The 19533-nt window shown below is 40.1% G+C and overlaps 1 protein-coding gene across 1 annotated transcript in view; it reads right to left on the bottom strand.

The window, feature by feature from the left end:
* Positions 1-19533, bottom strand: part of LOC131221213 (transmembrane E3 ubiquitin-protein ligase FLY2-like) — a 39722-nt gene that overhangs the window by 15658 nt on the left and 4531 nt on the right. The window contains 3 exon segments of the mRNA XM_058216396.1: positions 11127-11187; positions 15199-15314; positions 16271-16398. Coding sequence (XP_058072379.1) covers positions 11127-11187; positions 15199-15314; positions 16271-16398 — 305 coding nt within the window.

Below are 19533 nucleotides of genomic sequence, written 5' to 3'. Positions count from 1 at the left end.
ACTTTGATCAATGTTAGCCTTCCCTCAAGAGAGAGATGTCAACTTTTCCACCTAGACAGCTTCCTCTTGACCTTTTTGAGGACATTTGTCCCACAAGTGCTTGACAGGCTTAATAATGAATAGAAGACCCAGGTAGGTCGAGGGGAGAGAGCCTGCCCTACACCCAAATACCTTTCCTAAGCTTTCCACCTCTTCCTTCGAAGTGCATATACCTGATAATTCGCTCTTTAGGATGTTAACCTTTAATCAAGAGACCACTTCAAAACATCCAACGATCTTCCAAAGATTGTCCACCTTCGCAGCATTTGCATCACAAAAACGGATAGTGTCTTCGGCAAACTAAAGATGAGAAATCTAAAGGCCATCATTTTCCACCCTAAAGCCCTAATCAACCTTGCCACTTGCCCTTTTGCCAACATCCTGCTCAACGCCTCTGCCACCATCACAAATAAGAATGGAGAAAGTGGATCCCCTTGCCTTAAATCCCCTTGATGCTTAGAAAAAGCCTTTAGAATAGTCGTTTATGAGCATCCAAAACCCGGTCGATTGCACACATTCCAGCATCCACTTTCTTCATGTCTAACCGTACCCCATCTGCCCAGCATATAGCCTAGGAAGGCCCAATTACGTGATCATAGGCTTTTTTCAATGTCCAGCTTACAAATTACTCCATTCTTCTCCTGATAGCGCACGTCCACACATTCATGAGTGGTAAGAGTCGTATCCAATATTTGTATCCACACTACAACGGCGCCTTGAGGTTCCAAGATTACTTTTCCTAATACCACCAATATTGTCGAATCACATATGCGATCATGTTTGAATCTTGATCTTCCAACTTCCATGAGAGAGGGAATGTAGGAGAGAGAGATTGAGATCACTTAGAAGTAGGAAATGTGAGAGAGAGAGAGAGAGAGAGAGAGAGAGAGATTAAGACCACTTGGAATTAAGAAATGTAAGAGAAGAAGAGAGTAAGTTTTTGGGTGAGAATATTGCAAATGGAGGAGGTTTGGAAGCCTTTTTATAGGTATTAGGTAAAAAGTTGTTTTTTTTTTTGCAAAAATAAAAAATTTAATGTGTCATGGCCAATATGCGATCGCCTACATCGCATACGTGATCGCATATTTCACATATGATGTTTGCGATCGCATACATCGCATGTGTGATTGCGTATTTCGCATATGCTATCTGCATATGGATATGCGCATAGGTGGTCACACATGACAACACTGAATTCCACCCTTAAAGGTTGGCCATAATCTTAGCGAGAATCTTATAAGAACCTCCTATTAAGCTAAAAGGACTAAAGCCCCGTAAACATTTGGCACCTTCAACTTTTGAAATGATGGGAATGTAAGACACACCCAACTCAACCAGCAATTTACCATCTCCCAAAACTTAGCGAAAAATCAAATCAAATCACCCAACACCAAATCCTAAAAGATCTAAAAGAACATTGTCAGAAATCCATCTGGTCTTAGTGCCTTGTCACCACACAAAGTCCACCGCAGCTTTAACCTCCTCTAAGGAGAACTGTTTTTCGAGGCCAACAACTTCCTTTGTTAAGAGCCAATCAAAGTGAAGGTTATCCAACCGCGGTTGTGACCAACCTTCAAGCAACTCCCTATAGAACCTCACAATTTCTTCATAAATCTCGCCACCATTGTCAATCCTCTTCCATTTCACTGACATGTTGTTGATTTTATTGTTCCTAGACCAAGGCACTAGTGATCCCATGTAAGAGCTTAGTGTTTTTGCCCCATTCTTCAAGTCAAGTTGCTCGAGATTTCCGCTTCCATTTTATCTCTTCTTCCTTGAGAGGTTGCCTGTACTTGGCAACAACGTTGAACCGCAATGCCTTTTCTTCCTTCATTGCTTCTCCTCCCTCCTCTAAGTCGATAGCTTTTTATTTTTATTTTTAAGGTCGATAGTTTGTTATAAGAGAATAATTTCGAACTCCACTTCTCACTTCCAAAACCTCTTTTTCCATACGTTAATCTATCCTTTTAAAAGTTTTAGTTTATGGAATAGTTCAAACCCCGTGTAGGCCTCAACCTCAAAGGTGTTCCACCATTCCTTCACTAACTCTGCAAAGCCTTCCACTTGAAGCCATGCCAACTCAAACCGGAACAACTTTGGGCCCCAATTCTCCTCGTCCACCTCCAATAAGATTGGACAATGGTCAGAGATCGACCTTGACAAACCTTTTTGCCTCACTAAAGGATGCTTTGCCACCCACTCGAAAGACACAATAGACTAGTCCAATTTAGACATGGTTGCATCTTCTTGCCCATTCGTCCACGTAATTTAACATTACCCATTAGAAGGTCCATCATCTCATTTTTATCCACCCACTGAAAAATCGTGCATGCTACATGTAATGTAGCCACCTCTCGATTTCTCATAAGAAAATCTGACCATTGAAATTGCAAACTTGTGGCTGCCATCTCTGCTAAATAGCCACCAGCTCTTTCGATAATAAAAAGCGTAATGAGGGTAAATTTGGGCCGTAGACAGTAGAAAAAACCCATGCGTATCACTTCGCCCAGTCCTTACGTTGCACCAAGACCGAGGACCCACACCACCTATCCTCTTTCTCCCACAACGAGGAGTTCCATATGACAATGATCCCACCTATGGATCTTGTTGTGTTGATAAACTCCTAGCCTCAAACTCTTCCAAATCCGTCTATGACCGTAGACAATACAAAAAAAAAAAAAAAAACCTTCTGTATCCCGTCACCCTATCCTTAAAGCTACATCGACACCGAAAAGGACCCACGCCACCCATCTTCTTTCTCCACGACGAGGGTTCCATATGACAATCATCCCACCAGGTAAATCAATGGCATGCAACTTATGAAAAAGGAAAAAAAAAAAAAAAAAACTTAATGTCCTACAAAGCCACAATCTGAGCCTTTGAACTGTTGAACAAACATGCTCGATTCTCTTCTCTTGCATCCCAACCCTCTCACATTCCAACCAAGCACTCTCATTGGTTTAACACTCCCAAGTCCTTTCCCCCTCCTCGTACCTCTATCCAAGGATCTGACATCATAGTTGATTGCGGAATGAATGTTCTCTGGTTCTCCCCTGCCCTTTGGGGATCTCAAAAGCTTCTTAACCTATAAAGAATTTTTATACCTCTTTCCTCCGAATTGGAATAGCACAATGCAATCTTCATCGCAATCTCTTAATGTCACATTTACCAAACTTCTAACATGATCCAAAGTATCCTTGATTCACTTCTTAGCTCTGACTAAAGACACAAGGTCCCCTTCTTAACAACTAACAAACCTTGCTTGGTCGATGGACTGACAATCATACCCACCTCCTCAAAGCCTTTGACCTCTTGCAAGGGAGAAATATAAAGCATTCAATAGAAAGTCCCCTAGCTGACACTCGCTTCCTCCATCCCTAGAACTACGATCGTCCCCAAAGGGGCAGTCTTCCGACAGAGCCAAAGCCCAAGCATTCTCCTTGGAGAGCCAAAGCCCATATCATCACAACTTGGACATTCGACAACTTCTAACTCAGCAAGGGAACCGATCTCCTCTGAGTGAAGAACTGAGAGACAATAATCTTCGTCGTCGATGGGGAACAAGGAAGCTTCTGGCAATTTAATAAGAGGATTGCGATGCTCTTCTCCTTGACTTCTGATGTACCCTCCTAATGTAGAAATGGGATGCCTCAAACAACTTCTACATTGAGATCGATCAAGTAATGCACGAGGGAAAGAGAGAACCGAGATAGTTCATCTAAGCTTACGAAACCGGATTTGCTTCAAGACTCCTTACACGACCACTTAAAGAGGATCACATGTGGGAGTACATAAGTTAAAGGGCACACAAGCGAAGGCTGTTGAAAAAATCACATTGCAGCGCGATTCCATGCAAAAATCTTCCCCATTTAAACGGGGGACGCGTGCCACCATCTCCTACCCCAATGCACCAAAGTCCCAACTCGAACCTTGCCCTTCTATCCACTTGTCCATCCCAACCTCCAATGTACCTCTGCTCCACTCCTCCCTATTGCCATAGGGTACTTCCACTCTACTCCCCACTCCATTTCCTAAGTCTTCCCCCAAATTAGCCTCTGAGCCAACACATGCCTCGATCCTCCTGTCGCTGATCTCCAAGGTAGATGACGAAATTGCCACTTTGTCACCACCACAACTTCTCTTGTGTCACGATAGTCTGCCACCCTACAAGAGACGACATCCACCACCCTCTCATTAAACCACACCAAAGGGTGTGTCGAGGTCATGGTCGATACTCCTTCACCAATACCCCCAGAGCCAATCCCAGTTGCCCACATAGATGAGCCTCCAACCAATGGTCTACCAAAGCATGGACCCCATGCTCCTACATCTAACTCCCATGGCTGCCTACAACCATCCACCCCATCTGTCATGGCGTTGTGTTTTCAACCTACCTCCTCCCTACCCACCTCTCTTCCAACAACTTGTTCCACCACCTTCACTGCATATTTGAGCTCCCCGACCACAACAGAGATCCCAATTCGGATTGGGGTTGACCTCTTCTTCCTGATGAAGATACAAGCCACACTTAGCTCCTCCCAACACTCCATTCCTAGATCTATAGCAGTCATCTCTCCCATAAAAGCTCCTAGCTCCATAAACACTACCCTAAACCATAGTTTGAGCGAAAGCTCCCATTGTTGGATCTAGACCTCCTCTGAGACAAACAACGAGCCATTAGACCACATGCGTAACAAAACCACTAGCCCATCCCTAAACATACTGCTTCAATGAGACCCATACTTCCGACGAGCTCAATAGCCAAATATTACTGTCGTCTTTCGACATATTGCAGCAAGAGGAGAGCCACACTCCCAAATCAGTTATAAACCGCCACTCCTTTAACACCACCACAAGGCTCCATTGAAGAGCTTTCTAGGCATGCTCAATCACCTTGCACCATCACCACCTACACCTCCCCTTCGTCTCCCTCTACGCCCATCTTGCAAGTTTCGAAGGAGTGGCGACCCCATTCCCATCATCACTTTTAGTGACATTCCCTTCCCTTTGAGAACCCCCCACCAATGTTTTTAGTATCAGCATCGACAGATGTATCACACCCTTGAGATACATAAACATATCGAGTATCATATGGGAAAATATTGGGTGTAACATTTAATGTATCGCTTTTTTGGGGAAACATTGGAAATTTGGTCAAAATTTTCAATGAAACTTCAGTATTTGATCTTATTTATGTGCTTGTCTAATTTCTTAATGCTCAGGAATACTTTGGGTAATTTTGGTTCTTTACTTTATTCTTTACTCTTGTCAATCTCTTCTCTACAACACTTTTTTCTTCCTTTTTCCTGCTTCTTTTCTCTTCTATATTAATCTAGAGAAACGAAGGAGAGGTGAGGAAAAAAAAAAATCAAAACTCTATTTGGAGGCACATGGTCACATCTAGCCAACAGTCTCGAAACGGGTTTTTTGGAACTATGCACAAGCACTCCCGGGTGCTTTTGCAATAACTGCATCCCTACACTACACAGATGAGATGATCTTGCTCATTTTCTTGGCATGGTCACTCAATTCATGAAATCTCCATAGATTTTGCACATGGTAGCCATGCAAAGAATTTTGAGATATCTCAAATCCTCCACTGAATGAGCGGTATTATTTACTCAATATTATACCAAATATGATGTAGAATAGGCTACTTTATTAAGGGACAAAATGTCCATTTACACACTTACCTAATCGTGCGCCATCACGAAATTTCAATATGATTTCCATGAGGTCACCATTGATCATGTCCACTTAAAAATGTCATTCTGGTGTTGTCCTCTCCATGTCAAACACCATCCTTCCAACTTCTTACTCAAATCAAACCACATGGCTCTAAGGAAATTCTTTAACAAGCCACAAATCTAAATTAGCCTAAAAAATTCTTCCTGGCTATAAAGCTTTTCAAAATAGGATAATATTCTTCCTGTATCTCCCAGATCTTCCAAAATCCTATCATCAGTTGAAGTCCTAACTGTCAAATTTCTTCTCTGGTGCTTTTACAACAGCTGCATCCCTAAACTAGACAGATGAGATGATCTTGCTTATGTTCTGGGCATGGTCTGAATTCATGAAATCTCCAGAGGTTCTGCATATGGAGGCCATGCAAAGAATTATGAGATATTTATCTCCCGTGCTCTATGGAAGGAGCAGTATTATTTTCCCCATGGTCACCCTCATACCATACCCAATTATGATGCAGAATAATTTATTTTATTGAGGTACAAAAGGTCCATTTACACAATTACCTAATCATATACTATCACGAAATTTCAATACGATTTCCATGAGGTCGCCTTATATCATCTTCGCATTATAAATGCCATTATGGAAACATTGGGTCCCATCTCTGTCTTCTCCGTGTCAAACACAATCTCTCCGACTTCTAACTCATTAAGCACCTTTTCGAACCATTGTGGCTCTTCCTAAGTAAATTCTTTAGCAAGAACAAATCTAACCTGGGCCTCAAAATTTACCCCGTCCATAAAGCTATTGAAAATAGGATAACAAAGTCATCATTTGAAATCCTGAATATAATATGCCTCATTGCATTTCTCATTCTATGAAAGAAAACAGTGGGTTTATATCCTTCTCTTAGTCATGGGGATCATGTATTGTATGTCTCATACGTAACCTTTCACAAGCTCCCAGTTTTTTTAGGGATTGATAGGGTAAATCCCACACAAGTTGAAAGAAGCCAAGGAGTGAAGTCTAAAAGTCACGCTTTCCTAAATTGTCTCACTTGCAATAAAATAGAATAAACAAATAAGAAAACTAAAATGAAAGATAAAAAAATAATAATAATAATAAACAAGAATTTTTTGCATACCAACTATATGGGGGTGTGTTCAAAGCAATGGAGTAAATAGGGCATAGAATTTGTACAAAACCTACAAAACCCTACATGGTATGCATATAAAGCCCTCCCCACCATGAGCTCCGTAGGTCAATCAGTTCATTGGATGGGTTCAATTGGATTTGTGGGTCCTGAAATCCAGTTGGACCCATATCCAATGGGACCCTGATTCGTCCAGGGCTGTCATTAGACCCTTGATCTGATCCAGATGGTCAATCAGGTCAAATTGACCCTTGACGTGACCCAGATATTCAATCTGGATGTTCGGATAATCTAGATATTCAATCTGGACAGTTGGACAGGCCTGATTTCGCAATACGGACCTGATTTGCAATTGGATGCCTTAAATGGACCTGTTCAAATAGTAGGCCGTATCTGACCCTCAATTGGATGATCTGGCAGCCTGACTGGATCGCTTGATGCATAAGAGCCCAAAGTAGCCATCTGAATGATTCAACAAGAAAACAAAATGACCTGAAACATATCATACGACTAGTAAAATAAATTTTGATTTCAATGTTTCCTGACCTGGGAGCCTATCACATGATTTTCAGCTTCTTAGCACAAATATTCAAAGTATCAACCATAACTCCTAGTTCGGTAGTGTTGCTGAACAAGGTTCTAAAACTTTTCAATTAAGCTTCTGCATGAACTATATATGCAGTACCATGGTTTAAAAACACAAAAATTTGACTTGACTGGAAACCAAATCCGAATGAAGTTGACTCGCAAACTTGGGAGTTTTGAGAAAACTCATGAGTTTTTCTTGGTTTTCTCAGTACTATTTAATATATAAAAAGTATAAATAATGTTGAGTCCCGAGTGGAGTCAGACCTTATCAAGTTTTGTTGACTTTTGGTCAAGTTGATTTTCTAGAGTTTTGACCGAGTTGTGACCAAATAGAGTTTTTCTCAGTCCTAGAGAAATCTAGACAAGTCGAGTCGAGTTGGGTGGTCTAGTTTTTTTGAGTTTTAAAACTATAGGCGGTAACAACAGAAAAGTATGACCTGGGTCTCCTAACATCCATAGACATATCACTGACATTCAAGAAGTATTAAGTAGCCCAAAATGATCTATACAAGTAGTATGTGAGTAGTCTAAAACCTAGTGACTCGACTCAAAATTCAGCTTATTCATGACTAAACGAGATTTCCAGCATGTTAAACTCACTCGTAAGTTTGGCTTCATTGAGAGTCGATGAGACTGCCAACTGTGTCAACTTGACACAATTCTTAGAGACTCCCCAAGTCTCTCGATTTGTTATAAACCTCGGTCAATCGTTTCATTGATAAAAAGAAAGAAACAAGGCTGATGAAACACGAACCTACAACCTCAATATGGAACGGAACATCATAACCAACATACCTTCAGAAATTTCTCCTTGCTTAAGAGTAATATTTTAACCGTTAACAGCTATTAGCATAGCTGAAAATGAGGATGTTGAGATGGATGGACGGCCAGATGAGGTAAGATAGAATTAGATACAAATGCAATGGGAGAACTTAGGAGTAGCACCGATTGGTAATAAGATGAAGGAAAGTAGACTTAGATGGTTTGGCCACGTGCAACGGAGACCAAGAACTACAACAGTTAGAAGGGGTAAGTTTGTTCAAGTTGAAGGCTTTAAAAGGGTGTGAGGCCCAAAAGTGGGGGAGGTAAGAAAATACTTGATGAATCATGGTTTAAATGAGGAAATGGTACTTGATAGAGTGGAATTGAAGAGAAAGATTCATGTAGCCGACTCCAATTAGCTGGATTAAGGATTAGATGATGATGATGATGATGATGATGATGATGAACTATTAACAACTATTTCAATAATTTGTCCAGTTACTAAATACCAAGCTAAGTCAAGTGAAGACTTGGATGATTCTTCAAATACAGACCTAACCCTGCTAGAATTTTTTTTTGAAAGGTTACATTTTTATTGATAAAAATGACCAAAATGGCCAAAGGAATTACATCACAACCCAAGAATTACAAGAGAGATCACAATCGCCAAGAATAATTGAGATCAAAGCTCATTCCATTATGTCTAGCTTAGCTTATCTAAAACCTCAGATGCAGCCAGAAATAGATTATTGAAGCACCGGTTGTTTCTTCCCCCCATAATGCCCACAATTCAACCAATAAAGCCAACCTCCAACGTCTCCTTCCTCTCTTACCAACCCCGCCCCCACGCCACGACTAGAGGAATCTCTTAACTGACCTTGGCATCAACCAAGCCACCCAAAAAAATGCCCACGAATTTTTCCATCATATCCGTTGAAAAGATGCAATGAATGAAGAGGTGGTCGACCATTTCCTCACTCTCCATGCAAGGCGAGCAAATGTTGGTCAATGCCATTCTTCTCTTCTGAAGATTATCAATTGTGAGCACCTTGTGCCATCCAACCAACCAAGCCAACACCGTGACCTTGGGAGGGGACTCATAGGACCATAGGAAGGAGGTGTGAGCGACTTCCTTTCTCAAAGAAGATCCAATGAACAATCTATAAAATGATCGGTGATGCAGGGACATGTAATGGCCTAACCATAGATGCATGTATAATCAGGATGAAGAGATTTAAGTAATAAAATTAATCAACTAACTATTATCAATCACATCGATTAAGCAAATCTCAGCACAAAGATAAAATCATTTCGTTAGGATCATGCCCATTAGCATAAAATAATGTAAACAGTAGAAAGAGAGAACTTAAGGATATGAGGATATCCCAGATCTAGCATAAGTCAGTCCACAGTCAAGTTTGGATCCGATTCTCTTGACTAGCCATCCTTCTTTTCCATTCAAATCAAAAGGGAATATCTAGAGAGGAACGAAAGAGATGGATTCGAGATGAAAGAAAGTATGGATTCTAGGGCATCGAAGAAAAGAAGATAGTTGAGTCTTACCTTTTCATACACCTTGAATATCTAAAAAGAAGGAAACCTGAAATCGGAATGGAATCCTCAACACCCAAGGGCCAATCCTGAAACCCTAATCTCTTTGGTAAGAAGAAGAAGAAAGCATATGAATTCTCATTCATTCAATAATAAATTAGAGTTTCTCACAATGTATATATAAGCCACGAAAAAATAAAAAGTGTACTAGAGCCCTTGAAAATAAGGAAAAAAAAAAAAAACACCTAAAACTTTTTATATATAAAAAAAAAAAAGCACTAAAACCCTTGAAAACAAGGAAAAGAACAAAAAGAAGCCTAAAACTAAAACACCCGTATGACAGGGTGTGAAATCCGCCCCATGGGCCTACGATCATGGTGCGGTCATGCCACTCCTGCATTCGTAACACGTCAAAAAATGAGTCTGATGGAACAAGCGCCCATCAACACCAACTCCTCTTATCCGATACTCTGTTGGCAACACTTCTTCCTTTGGTACACTTTAAAGGGTGCACCACTGATGTCCGCATCAACCGGACTGCAAATTGCCTAAATTGGTCTTTGAGCCAAACCAATGAATCCAAAGCCATTGACGAAGGCATAATTCCCGACAACTGCTTCAATAAGCTAATGAGCTCTTACTACGATACGAGGGAGTGCAAGCCACCCTATATCCAAAGGCCAAATAATAAAGAGCAATCGTGCCATCTAAATTCAGCGAAAATCTAGCCAACCTCAGGTAGCCTCCATGTAAGCTTATCTCGCCTAACCATACATCCTTCCAAAACCTAACCCTTTTTCCCACCCCACGCCCTCTAATCTTCACCCCAAGCTAGAGATCGTCTTCCGCATCCCTGTAGCCCCGTACAAAGAGGACTCTTTTGCCCACCACCCCCTCCATTGATAACATACTACCTTACTATTACTTTCTTCCGAAGACTTTTTCTCCATCATGCCAAACCTCCAGTGCCATTTGCCCAGAAGTGCAATATCATAATCTCCATCTTCCTAATTCATGTTCTGCCTTCCCTACCTGACTTGCAAACCTCCTTTCATGTCATAAGATCATACTTGCTTCTTTTTTTTCCTTTGCACCCCGCCACAAGAAATTGCATCTAAGTTTCTCCAGTCTATTCAACACATCCTTTGGGCATTTAAATAGGGATAAGAAGTACAATGGAAGGTTCGGATGACGCCTCATTGGTCAGTGTTAGCATCGGGTCAAGTTTTCAGGAGTTTGAACTATGCAACAAATAATATGCAACTTAAAAAGCCATTCGTATGATGAACTAGCATAAAAATATGCATTACTAGAAGGAGCTAATGAATTGAAAATATTGACTTACCAAGTGATATGGATTGGACAAAAGGTAATCCTCTTCTTGGCTCATCTCTCCATCTGTTCCACTACAAAATAAAAGCACATCATAATTTTAACTACTATGGCTCTAAGCTGGTCAACTAGACAAAATTGCAAGCAAAAATCACGACATAACTAATGCAATTCAAGAGCTTCAGATAACTTGTAACCATCTCGCATTGTAGAAATATCATAAAATGCAGTAGAAGCAATAAAGATTCAAATGAATCATGGGTTCAAGAGATAAAACAACTCCAAATCAAACCTATAATTATCTGCTTTCAAGTCCATTACTAGACAGCGCTCTAGACGTCAAAGTAACTCTATGTACTTCTAGGCTTTCAAGAACATGATTTTATTTACTTCCTTCTTTTTTTTTTTGGTTAACTGGTAGCTGAAATTTTATTAAGAAACAACAAAATTGTACAAAAGGATTAATGGAGCAGATGATGAGTAATCATCCCCCCACACTAAATAAAATAGGATCACTCAAGTGCACACAATTACAATTAGAGGGTCATTCAATGCTAGAAATTGTTTAGAGAATCCATCCTAGGACTTTCCAGAAAAATAGCCATGGGGTTTCTGACCTATTATTTAATATTTTTATTATTATTTTATTTCCAAATTGACCTAAGGCCAGCCAGGAGTGCCAACCTGCATAATATACGCCTCTTTTTTTCCTCTACATCACTAGTCACATGCTTGGATGACAGCCTCTATCAACCTCAGAAATACCCACCAAATACCAAACAAATTCAACGCACTTCTCAAACGCCTATTGCAAAGTAGTGGAGAAGCATGTGGAAAACGGTCTCCGCATCCCTCAAGTGCATAGGGAACTCATAAATGATCAGCATCTTCCCGTTTCGAGGGTGATTGGTTATCAGACTTTGTTTCCACCAACTGACTGAAGGCAACAACTCAAGGGGGACCCTGAAATGACCAAATTATGGCCTAAGGAGATTCCTCACTGGCGTCTACTTCTTGAAGGTGGGAAATATAAAAATGGCCTAATCAAGAATTTCCCTGACCTGTCGAACAGTATACACAGTACCAACCATCTGGAGAAGAGGTGCACTGAGATCATATAAGAGATTAGCGAGATGGATGAATTTGTCAGTTTCATAATCCATCAAATTTCCATGAAACAAGGGCTCCCAAACACTTATACCTCTTGATTTCTTAAAGCATTGGGAGATCATGACTTCCTTCCTAGGAATAAGAAAGTAGAACCATATAAACTCAAGACCTAGAGGCCTATCGTTGCACCAATGACCTTCCCAAAATCTTACACAAGCTCCTACTCTGAAAGAATCCCTTTAAGAAAAAGCAAACTGTCCTTACATAATGCTTTCCGAATTCCCAGAGCACTATAAAGAGATGATTCATTTGTGAACCATCCACCCTTGTTTAACCCACATTTACATGAGATGACTTGTTTCCACAGCCCTTCCTCTTTGCCCCCAAATCTCCATAGCCATTTAACAAGAAAGGTCCGTTAATAATTTCAACATTTTTCTTTCCCACTCCTACATACATCTGAAGCATGCACGCCTCAGCTGATTGCATTAGACGGAACTTATGTTTCTCCCCCATGCCTTACCAAGTTTCTTAGCATACCTTTTATATCCTTGGTTGGCAATGGAACAAAAAAATCTTGTACACTGGCACGTAGGCTAGTGCCACTCTAATAAGTATAAATACAACCGCCGAACGACGATGATGCTTACTTTTCCAAGCTAAGAGCTTCCTTCCAACTTTCCACGACTGAATCTGGCAACATCACAGCACTACAGACCCCCTCCTAACCAAAGCCATGCCATGAAGAAACACAATTCAAGACCAGTTTGCCCTAGCAACTTGGCAGCACATCCAGACCTGAAGGAAGATTAAGTTTGGGGCTATGTCACCACTCCCTGACACAAGGGCCATTGAGACTTCAAATGTTGCCATTGGTCCACCTGTACTCATAGACAGCCTATTCCCAACCTTGAGTTACCACATTGGCACACCACAGTGGCACACCAGCACCGCCGATCCCCACTCCCATCTATGGCTAAAACTCCACACGCTAACTGGAAGAACCCCCAACCACAAAAAGTAACACCATTAACCTAGCACGGCTACATAGTCATCAAAGGGCTACAAGGACCAAACAAGACAGGCCTGCTGCTTGGGATTGCCGGATCTGATTGGAGTATGCTGCTCAAGAGAAGGAATTGGAAAAACCACCCACCTCAAAATCAGCCACTTCCCCCAGCTCCTCTGCCTCAGTCGTTTTTGGAACCCAGATTCTAGCAAACATGAAGGCCCACTCTGACAATAATCTGTCGATTTCCAACACCTTGTCGTATCTGAAACCCAGCTCCATCAACACCTAGTCATTCCAAGCTTAGGCCGGAGCCCCAAGGAGATGAATCCACGAACCAATATTCGAAGCAACCTCCGACGAGCACCAACTACCAACCCTCCTCCAGGAGCACACAAAGGATGACCTCTGCATTCAAGAACACAACCATCTCTCATGAGAATCAAAGGGAAGAAATCTCAGGGACAGACGAACCACAAATATCTTGGAGGCAGAGAATAGCATTGACAACCTTGAAGATAGATAAACCCTATCAGTTGTAATCTGTAGAAACCACGCAATGAGAGCTCCCTCATCCTCCTATCAGAATTATGCTTAGGATCCTTAAGCTAAAACTCCGCATGCAGACCTGAAAATAGACCATTAAACAAGGGTACAAACTTCTTCATCCCAGTCCAGCCTTGAGCCAAACCCCACCCTTCTCACATAAGTCCTTGCTTGGCTTGAAATGGGCATCATGGACATGAGGCTCCTCCTCTGAGCCACAGATCTGGCTTTGCAGATGTTTACAACTCTACCCCCAATTAAACTACCGTCCACAACTTGCCTGCCATGCCATGCTTCATCTTGGTAGAGAAACCGGATGAAAGTAAAACCACACCTCTTGCCCATTCCCCATTCTCTCTCAAAATGAAGATGTCAGCAACAACTCCAAAATTTTCGAGAACATCAAACAGATCATCCTCATCAAGGGAGAAGGGAATACTACCTATAAACACACTACACAGCCCTTTGGGTTTCTTATGATTTTCACCATAGTCTGTCCTTCTTCATCCTCTTTTCATCCGTTCTCACCAAGTCTATCCTTGAGAAATATATTTCATTGCCGACTTTATTGCAGTGTATACCAGTCTTCATGTTTATTAGAGCATTTTATTTTGAAGTGAAGCAAAATTTGAGAAGTGCATGTCGGTGGTATGGTCCAACATGATTTACGTAGGTTTTTCTGGGAGCTAAAAGGAATTGGACATTAAAGTAGCATGTGACTCTCTTACAATGAATGAGAGCTCTCTTGTTTTGCTCAGGACCTAGTGTGGTGGAACGGGACTCTCTTTTATCATTATGTGTGGAGAGTAGTGAATGGCGGACCGTAAAAGCGATTTTAAAGCTAGCTAGTGACTATCGAAATCAGTTACTTCAACATTTCCATCTTCCAATTAAACCATGATTGAGTTTGACCTGTTACACAATTTTTTTGTCCTACTTCTAGTTTACTTTTGTTTTAGCAGTTTGAGTGTCATAAGTACTCTCTGATGACGCAACCATTGTATCACTACAATAAATATTAGAAAACTAGGCATTTGACTCAGAAAAACTATTTCCAACCATGTACCATAAAACTTTTCATATGGACTAACTGCATCCCGAACACGATGCTATTAGTAATGTCAACAGCATTTTTCAAGGAGTTCAATGAATCACTCCCTATGGCATTTGGGATTTAAGTACATCTAATGGCATTTGGGATTTAAGTACATCTAACGCACCTCAAATAAAGTAAGGCAAATTATGGCTTCATACAACCACAGCATTTCCATGATACTAAGAAAAAGAAACCAATAAAAAGGAAAAGTGATTCATAGCAACTTAATAATACAGAAGAAACACGGCCCTTCATTGTTGAATCCAGATCACTCATTAACCAACAAAATGAATAGTTCACATCAGCAACATACAAGTAGCTTACCTATTGGCTACCATTCGAAGCTGTCTAAAAGGCCATATATATACACCTTCCACTCTGATCTGTGTAACCCCCAGATCATGCTCATTGTCGAACACGTCATGAAAAATGATTGCCCCCTGTATTACACCGTGTGGAAAAGGAACAAAGATCTTAATCTTTTAAAATAACAGCAACCAGGAACGATGAACAAAAAGATCCATCTACCAAATCTGAAAGCATGCTCGTCGACAAAATCTGGAAAAGAGAAGAAGGACAATTATCTGACATTTTTTTGTCATTTGAGAGAAAAACGAGATTTGGAGATTTTGATATTCAAAAACTCAAAACAAAGACATCACAATATCTTCTTCTTTGATCAATAGAATCGAATGCCACTTTTCCACTCACAAAAAGGTAAAGTTATTTAAGGACTCACATTTTTTTGAAGGTAAAGTTCTTGAACACAAAACATGAAGGAAAGATGAGAATCCTTTAATATTATCTCGTTATGCATGCCTTGTATAAGTTCTCAATTGCTAACTATCATGACATGTCTTACTTTTCTTCGTGCGCCTTGATGGAAACAGATGATTGATGAGTTCCTAATTTTTCTGATTTATTTATAGTTTTCCAGATTTTTTCAATATTTTAAGGAAAAAAAAAAAACTTGCAATTTATTATACAATGTGTGATTCAATATGATTCAAGCGCTATAATGATTTGCGATATGATAATGATTTTGACAACATGGCTGATAACAATTCTCAAAGATAAACTGTAACAGGACAGACTTTTCTAGTTTGAATACAAAATGTCCAATTTTCATTGCTGCAGCATATGAGACTAATGACACCATAAGAAAACACTAATTCTCAACCTTAGTGCACTAATCCACAACAAAGTCACATGTAAAGCCCCTCTTGGTTGGCAAGAAGAACTCAGTTTTAAACCCAATTAACATCATAAGCAGTATAGACTACTTGCTCTACTTGTATGATAAATCTTTACTAGATGGAATAAAAGAAGACAGACAAAATGGCTGATATTTGCATTAAATTTATAACAGAAAATAAAAAGCAACCTCCTTACCTACCTGTACATAATGTACACCAGTTATCTTTGTCGGACTAGTCACTAACTCCAAGATAGAATTACCGGTCGATTTTCCAAAATCAGGAAACCTAGAAGAGTTATTGGTGGTTCCCAGGAAGCTCCATGTTCCTGCACCTCCCATTTTTCCGTAAGTATAATCCAAAAAACATGGATTCAAATTCTAGACCAGAGAATAAACGTCAAAGCATTGGGAAGTTCCTACTTTTTCATCTAAAAGGCCTCAGACAGATTTTCAAAAATTATGATAGAACAACCAAAGAAAAGCACCCATTCCAGTAAGGTACAACCATGATCAATTATGTCAAGGATAAATTACATTTGCCATCTCTAAAGCATATATGCTCAAGAACAAAAATGCTACAGTACTTATAGAAATAAAAGAAACCTGTGGTGGCATGTTTCTATTGGGCCACGAAAAGAAAATTTGATCATAACACAGTCCAAATGAGCTAAAGTTCATTCGAGCACAAGTCTGAGACCAACTTTGGCATCAAGGACACAATTCAGTTTAGAAAGTTCGCAGAATATGGAATAAAGAAGAATTGCCCACTTCACCGGTTTTGTACTCTTATCAGAAGCAAATGGGAGTGGCACCAGCGATGAGACCATAGCAGAATATGAGTATGGTGTGAAAAAGAATATTTCATGAATTATTAGATATCACATTTTATGAGCTCATAAAGAGAGGACCACCCTTTATTCTTTTAGGGTCAGTTTGGGCAGTGGGATAGAAGGGATTAGGTGGGATGGGATTCACCTGGTCCTGTGCCAATTCCACTCCATGTTTGGGAAGAATGGAAAAGCTTGGAATTACATTAAATAGAATTGCATTGGGTCCCGTGCCAATTTCACTCAATGTTAGCAAGTTGTTGTAGGTCCCACCATGATGTGTGGGCTGTATCCACACCGTCCACCCATTTATCGAGATTATTTTAGAGCATGGGTCAAAAAATCAGGTAAATCTAATGCTCAAGTGGACCCCACCATAGAAAGCAATGGGGATTGAATACTTACCGTTGAAAACTTCTTTGGGGCCACATAAGTTTTGGATCTACCTCATTTTTAGGCCCATGCCATAAAATGAGGTTACAAAACAAATGAACAGTTTAGATATAACACGTATGTTATTCTCAATAATTTCAAATCATGGTGGGTATATCCATGCAATGTACCACTGTATTATCAACAAAGCAAGGCATTAATCTTATCCCATGGCAACAAGGGACAATCCCTGCCATGGGTAATAATTATGTTTTTTGAATCCCATCCCACCTAATCCCTTCTAATCCCACCGCCCAAACTGACCCTTAAGAGAGTATTATTTAAGACAACCTCTTTTCCAATTCTACAATATTCTAGATTAGTAATTAAATCATGATCATCTAAGCCTTATCCCAATTAATTGGGTCAGCTACACAAATCATGTTCCGCCATTCTACTCTTTCAAGGACCATACCTTCGATTAGACCATAGGTCATCAAGTCTTTTCTTACCATCTCCATCCACATCCTTTTGGGCCTTCCCCTTGCCCTTTTAGAGGCTTCAACCTGTACTAACCGACGTGATTCTTGGTCTCCGTTGTATATGACCAAACCATCTAAGTCTAATTCCCCTCATCTTATTATCTATTGGTGCTACTTCTAAGTTCCTTCCAATGCATTCATTTCTAATTCTATCATTTCTTGTCTTGCCACTCGTCCATCTCAACATCATAATTTCAGCAATACTCATCTTATGAATATGTTGTTCCTTAAGTGCCCAACATTATGTCCCATAAAGCATGGCTGGTCTTATAGATATGCTATAAAATTTCCCTTTCAGTTTGAGTGGTACACGACAATCACATAAAACTCCAGAGGCCGGTCTCCATTTCTTCCACCCAACTTGAATTCCACGGGCAATAGTCTCTCCACTCTCATGAATTATTCACCCAATGTATCAAAAGTGATCATTTGGGAAACTTCTTAGCTAGCAATCGAAAATAATTCCTCATTTTCACTCTTATTGTTACTAAAACTGCACTCTATATGTTATTTTAGTCCAAATGATTTTAAATCTTTTAGATTCTAAAGCACACTCAATGCATCTAGCTCTGTGTTTACGCCCTCCCTCATCTTGTCAATCAAAACTATGTCATCTGCAAACAACACACCATGAGATCTCTTCCTATAAATGCCCCATCAACTCATCCATAACCAATGCAAAAAGATAATGCTCAATGCCAACCCATAGTGCAACCCTACAGTAATTGGGAACTCACTTATCTCTCCACTAGTGGTCCTCAAATTTGTTACTACTCCCTTAAACATATCCTTAATCACGTCAATATATCCCTCTTGAAACTCCTTTCTTTCCCAACACTCACCAAATTAACTCTCTAAGTTGGTGGACCTCCCAAGCATGAAACCAAACTGATTTTCTGATACATTAGTCCCATGCCTTAGTCTTTGCTCAATCACTCTCTCAAAAGATTCATAGTATGACTCATAAGTTTAATCCCACAATCATTAGTGCAACTATTTGTCTCCTAAATTCTTATGAATAGGTACCAAGATACTTGTCTTCCATTCATCCAGCATTTGCTTCAATCTTAGAATCTTGTTGAACAACTTTGTCAACCAAAATAACATAGTATCTCCCACGCACTTCCAAACCTCTATCGGTGTACCATCTGGTCCAAGGGCCTTTCCCATTTCCATCATTTCAAAGTATCTCTCATTTCAAATATCCTAATCCTATAAAAGTATCGATGGTCTCCATTATCATTTGAGTTTCAAATGGTTCGATCTATCCCTGTGCTCTTAGAGTGGTTGTCATTTAATAAGTTCTGAAGATAGCTTCTCCACCCTTCATTGATCTCATTACCTTTACTAATACCCTCTAGATATCACTCTGAATACATCTAACATGACCCAGGTCCCAACCCTTCCTCTCTTTCATTTTGGCAAGTTCAAAGACATCTTTCTCACCTTCTCTTGTCCTCAATCTATCGTAAAGATCAACATAATCCTTAACTTGAACCTCTCACTTACTACTTTCTTAGCAATCTTGTTTGCATTTCTATATTGTTCTAAATTTTCAACATTTCTACTTCCTCCTAGGCTTTGAAACATAAATGTTTCTCAAAAATAGCTTTTTGCACATTGTCAAACAACCACTTGCTCTAAAAGCTCGAGCCATTAGAGGATGGCATAGCAATGTACACATCAAGGGACTTGAACACACATCATCATTCCACCACCA

This window comes from Magnolia sinica, chromosome 12 (genome assembly GCF_029962835.1).
Source record: "Magnolia sinica isolate HGM2019 chromosome 12, MsV1, whole genome shotgun sequence".
Classification (NCBI taxonomy): domain Eukaryota; kingdom Viridiplantae; phylum Streptophyta; class Magnoliopsida; order Magnoliales; family Magnoliaceae; genus Magnolia; species Magnolia sinica.
Note: the sequence above shows the minus strand (reverse complement) of the source record. Positions and strands in the feature narration are given on the sequence as shown.